At 41.5% G+C, this 17,352-nt stretch overlaps 2 protein-coding genes across 2 annotated transcripts in view; one reads left to right on the top strand and one right to left on the bottom strand.

The window, feature by feature from the left end:
* The window catches only part of eipr1 (EARP complex and GARP complex interacting protein 1), a 78,792-nt gene extending 78,333 nt beyond the window's left edge, over positions 1–459 (bottom strand). Inside the window, exon 1 of the mRNA XM_026307030.1 lies at positions 274–459. Within this exon, the coding sequence (XP_026162815.1) occupies positions 274–315 (42 nt within the window). The 5' untranslated portion in view covers positions 316–459. The remainder of the gene's footprint in view (positions 1–273) is intronic.
* Positions 460–572: 113 nt separating this feature from the next.
* trappc12 (trafficking protein particle complex subunit 12) overlaps positions 573–17,352 on the top strand; it is a 29,060-nt gene continuing 12,280 nt past the window's right edge. Inside the window, exons 1-4 of the mRNA XM_026325179.1 lie at positions 573–635; positions 1,091–2,425; positions 3,670–3,786; positions 15,345–15,458. Coding sequence (XP_026180964.1) covers positions 1,100–2,425; positions 3,670–3,786; positions 15,345–15,458 — 1,557 coding nt within the window. The 5' untranslated portion in view covers positions 573–635; positions 1,091–1,099. The remainder of the gene's footprint in view (positions 636–1,090; positions 2,426–3,669; positions 3,787–15,344; positions 15,459–17,352) is intronic.

The following is a 17,352-nucleotide window of genomic DNA, read 5'->3' on the forward strand; positions in this document are numbered from 1 at the left end:
CTGTTCATTCACTAAATACGTTTGAATTAAGCAAAAACAATATGGATGAACATACATAAAGTTAGCTAACGCTATATGTTCGGAACCAACACAGTATTATGTCACAGGGCGTCAAAACACAACAGCTAAAAACAGCTAATCTATTAAAAAAAGACCACAATACAACGGAGCTAGCTTAAAACTAGATATCGATTAGGGAAATAACAGTAAAGTTAACTTTATATTAACGTTAATAAATGGTGTGACTGTGTCACAGGAATAGATAACAGTTACCTGAAATTCAAGGCCATAAATGACAGGAGCGTCGTCCTCCATGTTTCAGTCTGTTTTTAGGGTTACCACTTTCTTATGCTTTTTAAAAGCGTCATGCCACAACGAAAACACTTAAAATCTACCAAACACAACACAGCAACCCCACTTCCGCGATTCAAAAACAGAACGAAGTGAAGCATGCGACCAAACTGCGTAACGATAGTCAGACACCATTATATGGCGTATCAAAGTTACGTAAAATAACTCAGGAATACCAAAATCAACGGCGGTAAGAAATTTGTCCTCTATGAAGCACCGTACGAGTAGGCTGCCTATAGAACAGTGCATGCGCATTAGAGCTCTGTCTGAAAGTCTGTATTAAGGTAAGAAAATGTCTTAGTTGTTTGATAGATGTCATCGCCCGGTGGTATAGACAGCGTACGTACTTTTCAAAGTATGGAAGCGTTTTAGTTAAGTATGTATGTGAAATTATCCAGCAGCTGCTTAGCAAAGTTAGCTTACGGTTACTCACCAGCTAATATAGCATTAAGTTAGCTAGCAAGTTAGCTAGCAGTAAACAAACAACAATCCCCGGTATTCCAGGCAGTATTTTGTGACAGGAGGTTAAACATCAATAAAACACGAGAAACGTGCAGACACTATCGTTGTATATTGCTACTGCCAGTAAGATCATGTAAAAATTAGCGTTTGCTTGCAGTGACGGGAAGTGACTAAGACAGATGCTGTATAATGTTGCACAACGCTGATAATATTTGTTAGTCACTGGTAATATTACATTCAAAGGGAAATAACGGTTATGGCTGTTTTTATTTTCAAGAACAGTAAGATGGATAGCGGGGAGGCTCCTGCCCAGAGGCCATTCACCTTGGACATCACAGTGGAGGATGTAAATAAGGAAGCCCCAGCTCCAGACACCCCAGAGCCAGCCTGCAACCAGACCCCTCCCAGAGTCTTGTCCCAGGAAGACAGCATCGACCTGGGAGGAGAGTTTGCCACCCCCCAGGAGGACAGCAGCGCCACACCCTCAAGCCTGATAGACAAACTCAATGACCAGATGATGGAGAGCGTCCTGATTTCTGACTCACCCAATAACAGTGAGGAGGATGATGAGGCTCCTACAGACTCTTTCCTGGTTGGGGGAGATGAGGAGAATGCAGGAAAGTCTTTAGGAGAAAAAGACAGACAAAGTGAAATTGGACAGAATACAACAGAGATTAAGGTTTTAGTGGAGGAACAAGAGGAAGGTAATTCCGAGGAGAAAGTAGAGGGGGCTGCAGAGGCACAAACAGACACACAAGGGCAAGTCACACACTGTGTTTCACCTCAAGGTGACGCGCATGTGAGGCAGTCTGATCTTAAAACTGAGACACCATCACCACAGGCTTCCAAAGGGACTAGCCCAAAAGATGCGCATGTGCCAGTGTGCACCATATTCAGCCAGGGCAGCCAGCCAAAGTCTCTGGTACCTGATGGCTTCCAACCCACGCTCATCAAGTCTCCCAGTTTTAGCATGGGGAGCAATGTAGGAAGCGATGAGGCAGAGACCCCCAGCAAGCTGTCTGCCCCCCTTGTATGCCAGCCCAGCCCTAGCCTCAGTAAGTTCTTCACTGACAATGGTCAGGCCAATCCAGCCTCAGACTTTTTTGATTCCTTTACTGCCCCCTCCACCTTCATCTCTGTTTCCAACCCCAATGCAGAGATCCCTCCAAGCACTACCCCTGCACCCATAACCCATACCCCTGAACACCAGCTCTCTTCCACGTCCTCTTCCGTCTCGACCTCCAGGGGGCCCTTGGACTCTGCTACTCCCACTCCTAGTTCAGTCTTTGGCTTGGCCCCTGCTGAAACAACCAACAAACAACAACCCACTTCACCCCACTCAGATCCAGCTCCAATTCAAGTCACTACCGCTGCCCCTGCCCTAGCTACTCAGCCACAGCTCTTCAACCAGCTCCAGGCTGTGTTCTCAGACAGTGATGACCCATTTGCCACAGCACTGAGTCTGAGTGAAGTAGACAGGTGCCATGATGCCTGGCTGCCATCTGAGGAGACCAGGAAGATATTGATCTCTGTGGCCACACAGCAGTACAGCGTAGCCTATGTAGAGACCAGCCGACTCACTATGCCTGGACTCAAGTTTGACAACCTGCAGGTAGAACAATCACTTGGGCAGTAAAATGCTTATTATACAGCACTGGTGCATTTTTGCGTTCATTTGTGCATTGTCTGAAAAGTTTTTACAGCAGTCTGTTAAAAGCATTCTGTCTTCATATTTTGGCTGATCTGTTTTGTCTGACACAGGATGACCCATTCTCCTGATAAAACCCTGATTTAAAAAAAAAAAAAAAAAAACAATTTACTTTTTTATTCAGCTGAATCATATAGTGTTCGTCCACCTCCCAGCGCAGGTTGTGTACATAATTCCTCACAATGCATTTGAATGCTTGCTTTAATGAAAAATAATGAATGATTTTTTTCATCATGATGTTTTTTGGTCAATATAATGCTCAGTTTGATTTTCAATATAAAGGATGAACAATTGAAAATTTTAAAGTTTAATTTAGCTTTCTGAAATTGTTTTTTTCTATTTGTCAGAACAGTGTATAATTTTAGACTACAAATGTAGAAAATCTGAATATTTTTTTTATTCAGGCATTGGGTTGAATTGCTTGGGACTGCATAGATCTAAGCACTCATTTCAACTTAACATTTGAAAAGGCAGAGGAATGAGAATGGAGGTATAATTTTATTGTGTGCTCAGACAAAGTATGTGTTTTTTCTTAATACTGTGGTTTCATCTAATGCAGTTCATTAAAAATGTCAAATGGTTGTCCCAAGGATGGGTCATCTTTGTAATATGTGTAGCTACACTGATGTTTGCTAATCAATGTGACAGCGCCATAAGCTTGAGAATGCACAAACCTTTACTGAAACATATTCCTAGAGACAGCTGTGGGGTGGGGGACTGTTTGCTGAAGAGGATTGTTCAAATAAGAGGATCTGCAGGGGGCAGCTGCACAGCCTGGTAGCAGGATGACTAAAATATCTGGATTTTCAAGAAGCAGCGTAGGAGATGTGGGAGAAAGGAGTGCTTTTAACAGCAAAGATCACACATCAGCTGCTGGAGTGTTTGTGCAAAAACATGTTACCAACATTTATAACAATGCATTAGATGATGTAGACTGATTGAAGGCTAATCAACATTACAAAGATTGTAATTGTAATCTGGATTAGGAGTTACTTTTAGTTTCATTATGGTGTTAGCTGGTGCATTTGCATTTTGTCAGTCGAACAACTGCCCTCTATTAAGCTGCTTCATAACATGCTCAAGTGTCTTGCTTGTATAGTTCTGTTGTTTCCCTTTGCTTGATATTGAATACATGTGTTCTGATGCAGGGTGATGCTGTAAAAGATCTAATGCTTCGTTTCCTGGGAGAGCAGGCAGCCATGAAGCGCCAGGTCCTCACCGCCAACTCTGTGGAGCAGTCTTTCACAGGCCTCAAACAGCTTGTTGTAAGTCACTCACTGTAGTTTTTGTGCATGGCTAATTTGTGAATGTTCACTTATGAGTTTCAGAGTATTTTTCATGAATGAAAACATGACATAAAAAGGGATTTAACACTCCTGTGTTGTAGTCACAACACAGTGACTACCACACTGTGTTGGATCCTGTTTTCTCTGTAGATGAGGGATTTAAGCATTTGGCCCAGGAAAGAGACCACTACAAATGTTCTTTTACCTTGACTGGCAGAACAGGAAGAACAAAAACCAAAGTAGAATGATATATAAATTATCGAGAACCAAAATACTACTAACTCCATGCCTTGTATTTTCTATGCTCATTAAAAAACTGAAGAATGTCAGCTTGTGTTTGGAAAGGACACAGTTTTCATGAAGAGGTTTAAAGATTTTTTTTCCCTGTCTGTAGAGTTTGTCTACTTTGCATGATGCTTGCTTTATTCCTCTCAGCTATTTATTCTCTTTAGTTGCTTCATGTTATGCATGAGCTTTCATGTTATTTCATATTATTATTATTATTATGTTATTATATTGTGTGTTTTATTATTGTTAGTATGGCTAATTTCCCATTTGGTTGAAGAACAGCAGTTGAAAAGGAGGTGGATACTGGGACATTAACAGAAATGTTAATAAATTAAAAAATATGTAAGTTTATGCTTATGCACTTGTACTAAAGCTTGAGTTTTATCTCACGACCCTCAGAAGCAGATGAAGTTTGCTTGGGCTTTTAAGTTCTTTACACTACATCTATGACAGTGGGGACATATTCACTGCTCTACTCTATTGCACGGCCATGCCCAAGTGCGACTGCTCGATCCCGTCAGATCTCGAAAGCTAAGCAGGGTTGTGCCTGGTCAGTACTTGGACGGGAGACCACCTTGGAAGACCGCAGGTTGCATCAGAAAGGGCCCCTGGCATAAAACGTGCCAAGTCAATCATGCAGATCAGTTGATCCGCTGTGGCGACCCCAAGCGGGAGCAGCTGAAAGAACAGCAGCAGCATATTTGCCTATTGTCAAGGAGGGGATCGCTGTAATTATGGCTATACTATGCATGTTAGCCTACCTCCATCACCTCTCTTTCTTTTTCTCACAGTATCCTCTCCACAGTTCTAAAAGTTTAGCCTCATTTGGCGAAGTCTTTTCATTTTTGTATTCTAATAGCCTAATGACTCAAAGGGCCAGTCCAGTCTTTAGTTAAACCCTCTTCTTCTTTAGGTTTTGCTTTTAGACAGGTTCAAATTTGCAGCCATCGCCCCCCTCTTCCTCCGTCAGGAAAATTTTATTAATGTTAGTTTGTAAAGCAACGAATCCAGAGGCTGCTCTCTTCATGTAGAGATGTACCAGCGGTCAGTTAATAAAGTCGGTTATCTAGACGCAGTAAAATGTACTTACGGCACACAAAAAAAGTTATTTTAGGCAATTATTTCACGACTTCTGTTATATGTGCCTTGGAAAAAATACCGAGGTCCGGACTTCGGGCACCTCAGTGGAGAGTATGGCCATGGCAACTACATCTAAAATGATCAAGAACAAGGGTTTAAATGTATAATTATTAAAAAGCCTACAATTGGGAATTTTTAGTATAATGACTAACAAGCATAATTACAATAAATATACAGTGCAGCAGGTGCTTTCTCATACCACTACCTAACATTTTCTGGAGCTATATGGCAGCACCCACTGGTATGTTACCACAGCTTAACATCCTGCAGTTGAGTTTGTCTGACCTTCTGACAGTCAGCCTATAAAGTCAGCGATTCCACTGAAACTACTGGGTTATTGGGCTTTAGTACACGGAATCATTCATCTCCCTTCTCTTCATATTATACTACATCTTCTGTGTCTTTGTGACCATGCAGTCTTACCTTACTCCCTTTCCTGCTGCCATCCATCTATCTCTTCAGCCCTCCATCATAATTTCTGACCCACAAATGACCCTGAGAGACATTTACTTAAAACACATGCCTCAGACAGTGTGATGGGTAGAGGGGAAAGAGGGGAGATGGAGAGGTGAAGATTCACTTGCATCACAAGTTCTTTTCTCCTGCTGTGCCCATGTATTATGCATGGGACTGTTGTGCATATTTCAAGGGCCTTCTGGACTTGGTGTATACACACACACACACACACACAGAAGATGGTACTTACAGCTTGCAGTCAACTATACACTATATGGTGTAGGTGATTGTGTCCGTGTGTGCGTGGATGATACACCGTGTGCCAATTGGTGTGGGTGGCTCCCTGGAGAAAAATGCAAAAGAAGGGAGTGAGCCAGGAATGTAGGTCTACAGGAAAGATGTCAGGGAACAAAAAGCAAAGAAAGAGAAGGCAGTGTAATGTATGTATGAGTGAATGGTATGGAGGCTGAAGAAGAACTCACCATCTCTAAGTACACCCCTGGACACTCAGTTCTCTATATGGGGAACTTCTAGACACCTTGCAAAGGATTATTTCAAAGAAGTTAATATAAACACAGAATGACAAAATAACAAGGAAGCCTAGTTTCACTTACATGGATACGGTAATTCAGTACAGTCCATGCATTTGTTTATGGATTTTGGTTATCAGTTAATAAAAATCCGAATGAGACAAAAATTACTTTAAAGGATTCATGATCAGTGGGTATCTATTCTTTCCATCTTTATGCTACCCCATCTTCTTTTCTTTGTGGTTCTATTTGATCTTTAATAGTTCTGTTCTATTCTATGAAATTGCAATGTGATCAGCTTTTTCCATATTGGATGAAGTTGTTAAACATATACTCAGGTCATCCACTTGGCAACAACAGCAGCCTGCTGCTTCTGCTTTACCTATACCAGCTGAAAATGTTGTATGTATTTGTGTTTCTGATATACTTATTTGGCAGAGCTTGCTTGCCATATTCAGTAGGTTTACTGTGGTCCATTTTATTGTCATCCTTTTACAGCAACAAACGTGATTGCTCTCTGAAAATACTTACTGGCAGACATTTAAATAAATACAATATATGTGCAATAAGCTAATACCCACTGATGTTGATCTAGCTCGACCCATGTGTTTTTACAGCAGAAGATACAGGTCATATTCCTCCTTCATATTTCATGTATTGACCCAGACACCACTTGTTTCACCATTGATTTTTTTTTTTTTTCCCCTTGAATCCATGGTGGCAAATTGCATTGACCTTTAAAATGTTACAGAATAGCAGAATTTTCACTTCCCAATTTCGTAAAGCCTAGAAATCAGTTTGCTTGTTTTATGAAACCAAGCTATTCAGTTGACTGTTAGTACATATTTATTACGTTTGAGAGGCTGGAACCGGAGAATAGTTGACATGTTAACTTGGAAATGGCAGGCACAGTTCCAAAGTAATGTTCTTTCAGTCGACTTATTGTCTTAACTTTTACAGCTGGTCATGTTTTGTTGCTGCTTTTTCTGTGCTACCATGTTTTTTTAAGTGACAGTTCTAATAGAGGACATGTTATCAGGGAAGTTTTGTAAACAGTTTCATTGAACTGGAGGGTTCTGAATTTGAGAAATACTGACGTTCTCTTTAGAACAAAAATTGTTTTGGAGAAAACCCTACAGGTGCTTTTATGTAGTAGGTGCCTTTAAGCCATTTATTTCAAATCTGCATCCTGCCCTCTTTATGGAGACTTTATGTAAGGATCATAAAAACCATTTATAATTTCACAAAGAAACAAGACTTCTCAAACACAGATTCAGTGTCTTGTTCAACACTTTATTAAGGCAGATGATTGCCAGCACTTGAACCAAGGACAATATCTCTACTTACTTCATTATCTACAGTTTGCCAGCAAACCCTGAACTGTAATAAGGAGTCCGGTCTGATCAGAACAGCCCCCATGTGATGGCTATGCTGACATAATAATCACTGACTAAGACACTCCCACTGATGAATGGATCACACGCCATCTGCCTTCTCCTTCTACTGCCATCCACTCACATTCAGATGATATACTTTGCAATAAATTATGAAATTTCCAAATTTCTAAGATCAAACAAGCTCATAGATCAAAGCTGTCGTAGGTGATGTAGCTCACTGAGCTGGGGAGGGAGGCTGAAACTGAGAAAATGAGGGCATGTGCACAAGCAGAACACACAAACACCCATATACTCCTGCGCACACAGGAAAGTGGAATTGTCACTAAGCCTGTGGCCATTAAAAATGCAGCCTGCTGAAGCTTGATGCTTTTCAAGCCAGTTGATCAATTACATAGAATCTGGGACAACAGATTACATTCAGTGCGAGTATATATGTGTGCTTCACCCTTCCTCTATGTGATTGTGTTTTCCTGTCAGGGGTATTTTGCTTGGATGGGGCTAGGAGATAGTTCATTGAACTTTATTCTGCTGTGTGGCATCCTTCTCTCTCACTCCCTCTCTCTTTGCGCGTGCGTGCGTGCATTGCACTGCTCTGCTATGAGCTGGCAGAATGAGTCATGCTGCAGAGCCAGAGTGCGACTGCACCGACTGCCACCATACACACCCTCTGTTCATACATGCATCCATACACACATACAGTATGCACAGAGCACACTCATCACAGTCACAGCACACAAGACGCTTGAAGAGTCTGCATTTCCGAACTGTCTCCGCCACTTTGGCCTCATTTTGTAAATGTGGGCATCACTCAGTCTTTGTAGAAGAGCTGAAATCACACACCCAGAAACAGCCATGGTGCTTCTCCATCTTCATGTGGAGCAAGACTTCACATGCTTATCTGGTTTGCACTGCAACACTGCTGAGAAGGATCTATAGAAATATGCTCAATATATATTTTAGAAAATCTTTGAACTACAGCCCTGTGACTTCTGCTTTGAGACAAAGGGTAGTCCTCCGACATGACTAAGGCTTAGTTATCCTGTCAATTAGGACATAAAATGTCAAAAATAATTCTAAATTTTATTTTTTTTATTTTTATTTTTTTGTCCAAACAACAAAGACCAGCAAATTCTCACATTCAAGAGACTAAAACCAGTGAATATTTAGTAATTTTGTAGATAATTTTGTAGGTAACTTAAATTAATAATCAATATAATTGTCAGAAGTAAAAACAACTCTTACATTTAAAAAAATCACAAGAACATAGAGTGAAGCTGTACAATGCATAAAAGCGAAAATAATTTTGCTGAATATATACAGAAGTACAGGTAATCAGTGGTGATAAACCATGCAAGATCTCAATTGTACACATATATTGTCCTTCGCAATGATAAGGAAACCATTAATTTTAGAAAATGTTCCTTAGTGCAGTTGGATGTTCTGTTTGGTTGGCTGTCCTGGCCTCCCCTCTACTTCTCACTTTGTCTTCTCGGTGACCTCTGTCTTCCTCCCCGCCCTGCTGTGGAGTGGTTAGCTGTGAGCCAGTCTGTGGCTCAACACAGCCCTGGGATGGCCTCATCTGTCTCTCCCATTAGCAATCACCCCCCTTCTCTCCTCCTCTTTCATCTCTCTCTCTCTCTCTCTCCATTCCCTCTGTACTACCCACCAGAGACTCTAACCTCTGTCTTCTCACAGTGCGATGCTGTCTGGGCCTGTGGCCAGCATACATGTGGGGGAGAGAGGGACCCACCTTGGCTTGGCTTGACACACACCCATAATCACTGCAACGAACCAGCTGCTGCATCGCACTTTGATATCATTGCTCTAACCTTTACTTGTCATTATTGTAACCTTTTTACGTAGCTGTCATTTCCGTAACCAGTTATTCTCACAAGCCGAGATCTGGATAATGCACTGTCAGCTTTTGCAGCACTGAAGGGCATGTTTAAACCTTTGTGGAAGTTGTTCTCACCCTGCTCTGTGTATGCTGTCTGCAGCCATATGCTCCGACCTATTGTAAAAGTGTGGGTGGAGTTTAGAATAATTACAGTTTAAACAGCTTGGATCTCATTTTTGTACTTTTTTCCCCCCCCCCATCACGCCAACTGCTTATCATAATTGCACTAATGTTTAATTGCAAAACGTTCACAAATTAATCAGTAATTGTCAGGACATTCCACTTAAAACAACAACTATCAGCCTGCTTGTCGAGTTAAAGGAAACATCAGGGGAAAGTTAGTTGGCTTCATCACTTTTGCTTGAATGTCTGAATGTCACCACTCAGCCTGGTCCAAAATGATGGACCGACCAACCAGCGTTGTCATCCAAAGAGTCACGTTTCTGGTGCTTTTGACTCATGGGTAAAGTGTTAAACTGGTACCTGCTTTCAGCAATGGAGAATAAATAAACATGAAATTATTTAAATATCCATAACCATCACAGTTTAGTTCCTGGTCCAGCTTTCATCTGCCATACTTGCTGTTCATGTCCAGTCACACATTTTTTTTTTTTTTTTTTTTCATTTGTTCAGGGAGTGAATGTTACCAACGTTTTGGCTTTAAATGAAATCCATTAAATTTAAAAAAGGACGGTCATTTCCCTCTTCCAAATGGGAATTTTTCATACCACTTTTAGTTGTATTTTTTTCTAAATGTTCAAACATCTCATCTAATGGCTCACTGTTCCCAAGATCTCTGAAGTGCTTCTGTAAGAACAATGTTACTAAAATAGAAAGGATGAACGCCACGTTTCCTTTCCACATCGGTCAGCAGCAACTTTAGGTCTTGTGGTTCTGGGAAAACATACTGCATGTGTTGCACTTTGGGAGTTGTTTGTATGAATCACGCCTGAGACAGAACTTCTCTTGAACACGGTCTTCAGTAGCACTCTCAGAGGGAAAGGCAAGTGTACTATGTTGTTGTGGATTGTCGACAGCCAAACCATCATAAGCCCACTTGTTAGTCAGTGGTTGATACTACCCAGAGGAGCATTACTTACAACTTGGACACTGTGTTGAACCATTTTAGGGAGTTTTATGTGGAGTTCTCTTATAAGCCATGAGCTAGTACAGTGTCTTCTCATAATATATTATGCCGGTTTGTGTCCTGACATCTCTTGGTGATAGTGTTTCAGAACCTGTGGGAGACAAAATGGCTGCTCTATGAAGTTCACATGAATACAGTGTTCAAAAAGGCTGTCCTACAGCTTGAGGGCAGTATTCTCTCCCCTGGTTAAAGTGTGTGTAGACTAACTACAGAGGCATCAAAGTAAAGTTATCTGGCATTTCAATGACTGGCATGGACTTTTAGCATATTACTAATGTTTTGTTTCCCCCTTACACCCTTCATGTAATTAAAAATGCTGGGACTTAATTGAAGTAGCACGGAAGCTCCATTGTGTTAACCAAAGCTAGTATGAAGAAGCCTTTTAAAGTCGGATTTGCTTGGAGGCTTTGGGCCTTGGAAGAGAACAAGTGGGCGTTCATTTGTTCATCAAGCTGCATTATGCAGGGTTTTCTTAAAACTCACCAAAGGACAGCCACGTTGAACTTTTGATCTTCAGCACAATTAAGAAGCCTCACCCCTCTTAAACCTGAGACAAAGCTAATTGTGTGTGTGTGCGTGTGTGCGTGTGTGTGGTGGGGGGACTGACTGACTCAGTATATAGGAGTGGGTGAAGCATTGTAATACTGTTGAAGTCAGGCTTGTTAATTGTTTGTAATTGCTTGCAAAGTTGTTTTCTGTAGTGCTGCACATATGTCAGAAGTGCTTAGTAGATGAATATCCATTATGGGTTATATTGGCTATGTCGCTAAAATTGACCCACCTTAGTGGCTTTTTGATTTGAGTACTTACTTTTGGAACCATCTTGAGCACTGCTTTGTCATCCAATAGGGTCGCAGTCTGGTTCCTGAAAAACAAGCAACAGTGAACATAAGAAAATTGCTCTTTTGCAGTATCGCAATAGAGAAATACCTACACCATCCCATAACTCCTTTCAGCAGGCCTCTGTAGTAAATTCCTGATTTAATACCACAGCAATAAATAAATCACTACAGCAATGCCATTATTTGATTTGGGGGGATTTGATTATGCTTTGTTGCAGAGTAATTTAAGCTGAGCTAAATTATTAATTACCTATTGTTTTTCTATTTCTATCCGTTCGGCATTAACTTAAATCTTTCGAACCTGGAAAGTGACAGCATGATTTTTATGCATGATGGGATTCATGGGATGCTATTATAAAGCCTTTTGTATGTTCTTAAATGAGGAATAACAAACTTTTTATCCACATGCAGCAGCAAGGCCCTGACAATGGTAATATTGATCTTTGGTCCAAACAAAAATCTCAACAAATTTTAGATGGATTGCCACGAAATTTAGTGCAAATATCTGTGGTCAGCAGAGGATAGTGCCTATGGATCGGTCCTCCAACTATTCCAATAGTTTTTAGTTAAATGTCTTGACAACTCATGTATAGATTGCGATGAAATTATGACAGATTATCTTTGGAGCCCAAAGAATAAATCCTGATGACTTTGGTGATCCCTTAACTTTGCTTCTTGCTCTAGCATCACATCAAGATTTCCCCTACCCAGCAAAATAACATTAATTGATTGGCATTAGCTTCTGTATAGACTTCTCTATGGTTCCCAGATGAGTTATGACTTTGATCACATGACTTTTCATGTAGTGCTGCCATGAGGTTTTGGTTTTGAGTGAAATATCCTGCCTACTGTTGAACGGACTGACATGAAATCTGGTACATATACTTGTGTCCCCCTGGGATATGCTGTAATAGCTTTGGTGGTCCTTTGACTTTTCATATACCACCAGCAATATGTCAAAAGCTTAAAGTGTATCCAGTACTTTGGTTTTCAACCAGATATCTTTAAAACTAATAACATGTACCTCTGTTGTACTCTGTACATAGTTGTGATTAGATCACAATAGTGACTAACCAAACTATAGTTATAGATCCAACACTAGCAGGGTCTCTGCAGATTTAGCTATTTATATTTTTGGGTGGTGATTTTTTTTTTTTTTTGTTTGTTTGTTTGTTTGTTTGTTTTTTGCATAGAGCCATGAGAAACTACATCATTCAACCTGGAAGGGGAAAGGGAAAGGGAAGGGGAAGGGGAAGGGGAAAGGGAAAGGGAAAGGGAAAGAGACAGAGAGACAGAGACAGCCCTGTTACCAAGCAGGACCATGATGGCACAGGTCAGTGTGGTTCATCTCCTTCTTACACATCACAGGGCATGGCTAGAACAAGCTATGCTGGGCCTGTGGAAAGATAGAATATGATTTTTAGTCACTGTAATTCACATTGACAGTTGGAGACAAGACCCTGTAAATTCTAAATGTTAGATTAGCATCTTGAACACAGTCGAGTTTGTGATTGTTCTTATACTTTTTCACCAGCGGAGTTAGGCCTCTGGTTCAGGTGTTTGAGCAGTTGAGAAGAGGCATTATTGGATTCAGGGACACTTACAATCACATGCTCTCTTTAACGGATGCTGACCCCTTAACCTTTTGGTCACAGGGTCACTACCTGAACCACATGGCCTGCCTCTACACAAATGATAGCTCCGGTACTACTGTATGTCTATAATCTTAGGATTGGATTGTTTTAGTTCAAGACCCCAAATTACAGGCTGGTGTAAAATAAAATGAGACCATGAAGCTAGGCATAGCAGTGATGCTGCATAGTTACATAAAGCATGAGCTGAAGTTCACTTCTCCAGCTTTGGAGATTTTTTTTTTCCCCTCCTTGGGTGCCTCTCTGCAGCTCCCTTGGCCCTCAGCTGTCATCACCTGCTCTCCACTCTGCTACCCACCACTCATTTTTTTTCTCCTTCCAACTCTTTTGGCCCAGAGTATTTGCTGTTTCCATCCACTATGGGCAAATTTGAACTCTGACTCTTTCACTACAGATTTCTTCCATCTATCCTGCTTATCTCTGTATCCTCTGAAATCCCTCTGTGCCCTGTCTGGCTGTTCTCATTTCCCTACTCATGCTGTATCTCAATCTCACACAAACACCTAGAAACAGACACCTGTCTTCCTATGCCCTGTAGCAGGGCAGTAGTGTACTGTAGTGTACTGTAGGGCGTGTGGGTGCGTGTGTGCGTGCGTGCGTGCGTGCGTGCGTGCGTGAATGTGTGTGTGAGCGTGAATGTGTGTGTGAGCGTGAATGAGTGAGTGACTGCAGCTGCTTTTGGCCATCCAGGCTGCCTCCTCGTTTTCAGCTTCATTTCACACTCTAATGAAGATTCAGAGGCAGCGCAGCTAACTGGCACGGGGCAGGAGAGGAAGGGGGGATGGGAAGGAAGCAATGACAGTAGAAAGAGAAGAGAGGCAGAAATTGATGGGAGAGATGAGATGGAGGGAGTGGAAAGAGCAGAGTCTAGGAGAATCCTGAGTTAGAGAGAGAAGAGAAGACAAAATGAGATGAGAAGGGGGTAGAGAAGGAGTAAGGATGAATGGGCCAGAGAGAACAGTTCCAAGAGAGGGTGATGAATTTTTTGATAAAGATGACTAGGAAGAAAGGAGCCCTCTCTTTCACTTCCCATTCTGTCCTAATTAGCTCCCTGGCTGTGATGAATGGCACAGCACTTAGGACCCAATCGGCGAGCCAACCTTGTCATGTGTTTTGATGGGGTGGGCTAACGCTACACACCCCTCCCACCTCTGTCTCTCTCCTACCTATTGTACCACCTCCTGTGGAAGCAGATGCTGCTAATATCTGCATGTGTGTGTTTGTGTGCTCAACTGTTCATTGTGTTTGTGTGTGTGGGCACTTTTTCCTGCAGTGTCGCTTTACACACCAGCACAAGCACACAACTGCCTTACTCCGTACAGTATGTAGAAAATTTTCTTTTGCAATAAACAAAAATGATTGCGCTAAATTATATTTTCCATTCTTTATAACCTAATAATGTTTTCTTAGATTTGCTCCTCAATCCTATCTCTAAAATGAATTTGTGCTTAACAGTTATTTGCTGAGATAAGGGAGTGCGACAGCATTGCAAAAAAAAAATATGTGACAAACTCCAAACCATCCAAATCTCGTTCACCCATAAGGTTACAGGGTTCTCTTACATTTCAGTAGCAATCAGTCATGCTTTTATCTCAAAATAAAGTGGATTAAGCCATCTGTTTATGTTCTTGCCATTGGTATTGTACAACTTTACTAATTGTGCACAAATTGACAAAGCAATCTCAATTCAGCATCAACTTGCTAGTTCCTTTTGACCATATATTATAATCTTCATGAGCAGACGAAGCTGACATTCCCAAGGGTCATGGTGCCATTTTTTTGTACTTGTAAAACTTGTTGTCTGTGTTGGCTTAAATGTGAGGATTGACGGTAGATGAGAAGAAGATTTTTGACACCACCTCACGTGTTTGTTATTAATGTGTGAACAGTGACTGAGCATTGTGTGGTCAAATGTCACACTGGTCCCTGTTGTACATGGTGGTTGTAATGCTGCAACTTTCTCAGAAGTCAGCAAATATATACAGTTGTATGTGAAATATGTAATTCAGTTGGTGATTTTGAATATTTAAAACAAAGTACTTGATATTGAGAGTGTACTCTGTTAGTGATGTGTTCTCTGAAGTGTGTTTGTGCAACTGAGATGTTTCAGACCCAGGTCGTCCATGTCATGGTATATGGTATATGTTTTATGTGTTTTTGATATGCTGTGTGCCTTCTCCCACTGCAGAGCAGTAAGAACTGGCGGGCTGCAGTAGATCTGACGGGTCGGTTGCTGACGACTCATGGCCAGGGATACGGAAAGGCTGGCCAGCCAACCTCCCACACCACTGACTCACTACAGGTAGGATGCCAGTCACTTTCCCTTTAACTGTCCTTCGAAAGGTTAGCCTTTGTGTTTCATAGGAATACTTTCTACTATACAATATTATAATAATTCCCTAACAGCATTTGAAAATTAAGTACATTTTAGAGATTTCTTGTTTGAAAACTAACCTAATAATGTGTTTCTATATAAAGACAAACGTAATTAAATGTTCTTAACACTTATGTTGGATCCACTTATGGGGCTTTTCCACTAGCACTACTCAGCTCTACTTGATTCAGTTTTTGGTGTTTTCCATTAGGGGATAGTACCTGGTACCCTCATCAGCCAAGGTTCCAAGCAAGCTGAGCCAATACTAAAATGTGACAACAGACCACTGATTGGCCAAGGAGTGTCATGAGCGTGACGTCTGACTGTGTCCAACACAGGAACCATTTTTAAAAACCGGCTGCAGCAATAGTCCCCCCCCCCCATTTTAAAGTCTTTAGCGAGGGATAACTACACCACGGTCCTACTAGGAGGTACAGACTTTTTTGTGCTTGGTGGTGTCAGGGCAGTTTCGTGGCGCTGTGTTATGATGCTCCCGCGTTGAGGTGGTGCTCAGTTGTAATGTAAAATGGCCAAAAAGGAGTCAAGTCGAGTAGTGTTAAGTAATGCTAAAACTATGTAATGGAAAAGGGCCATAAAGGGCAGTGTCTGTATATTTTCAGATTTGGTTGTATTGTCATTTGTATGGACCTCCATACCATATTTTTATGGACCACATATTTGTGGATGGTTCAATAAACAAAATAATAATTCTGTTATCACTGACCTGGGTCCCACAGCAGATAGTGATGCAGGTGACGCTCACATTCTTCAGTTGACATTGCTATGCTTTCTTAGAGTGCTGTCAGACTCCATAGTCTTTTGTTTTCTCTAATTTCATGGAAAGGTTCATGGTCTTACACCAAGCTGCACTTCTCTGCAGCTGTTTCATCACTGTTGCTGATGAGGCCCACCCTTGTTGTGTCTTGATGCAGTTGGATCTGGATGAAGCAGTGAAGTCCAGTAGTCCTGGAAGATGTCACTGCTGATGTGAACTTACCAACTTACTAGTGAGGAAGTCCAGGACCCAGTTGTAGAGGGAGGTGTTGAGGCCTTCCTGGCTCACATTCACAGTCAGGTGTTGTGGGATGATTGTGTTGAATGCTGAGCTAAAGTCAGTTAATTCTGAGTGCCTTTGTTCTCCATGGTGGGGCAGGGCACATATTTCTGCAGCCTCGGTGGAGTGGTTGGAGCAGTAAAGAAACAGGGAGGAAGTAGATCGTGACTGAGGATATAATGTTCTGCAGAGCCAGGCTCTTGAAGCATTTTTCCATGATTGTGTGAGTGCTATGGAATGGTAGTCATTTCGGTAGCACACAGGAGATCTCTTAGACACTGTGTTGGTGGTGGTTGACTTGAAACATGTAGGTTAGTTTTGGGTTAGAAAGATGTTGAAGATGTCTGAGAACACATTTGCCAGCTGTCCAGTACAAACACTGACAATTCCACTTTGTTTCTGTGATGCCACATAAGAGGTTAGTTTTTGCTGCTTTAAGTGCTGTTTTTTCCCCTGAAAGTAGTGTCCCTGATCTTCAGCAACATCCAAACCTTGTCAGGCATAACACCTGCCTTGATGTGATAGTTTTAGTGGCATCATCAATATATGTATTCCCTATACTCTATACTCTAGCTTGCTGTAGTGCCCATAGGAACCTGGAGCCCCTCTGACCAGACCATAATCTGGCCTTTAGCTTGAGAAATGGTCTGTATTCTGTATGATAGCGATGTGGTCTGAATAGGCCGGCACAGGGGAATGCTCTGCGTTTTTGTTTCTTTAAACAAGATCCAGTGTATTAATTAGTGTGTCTATTCCCATAATACATCT

This window comes from Mastacembelus armatus, chromosome 22 (assembly GCF_900324485.2).
Source record: "Mastacembelus armatus chromosome 22, fMasArm1.2, whole genome shotgun sequence".
In the NCBI taxonomy this organism is placed as follows: Eukaryota; Metazoa; Chordata; class Actinopteri; order Synbranchiformes; family Mastacembelidae; genus Mastacembelus; species Mastacembelus armatus.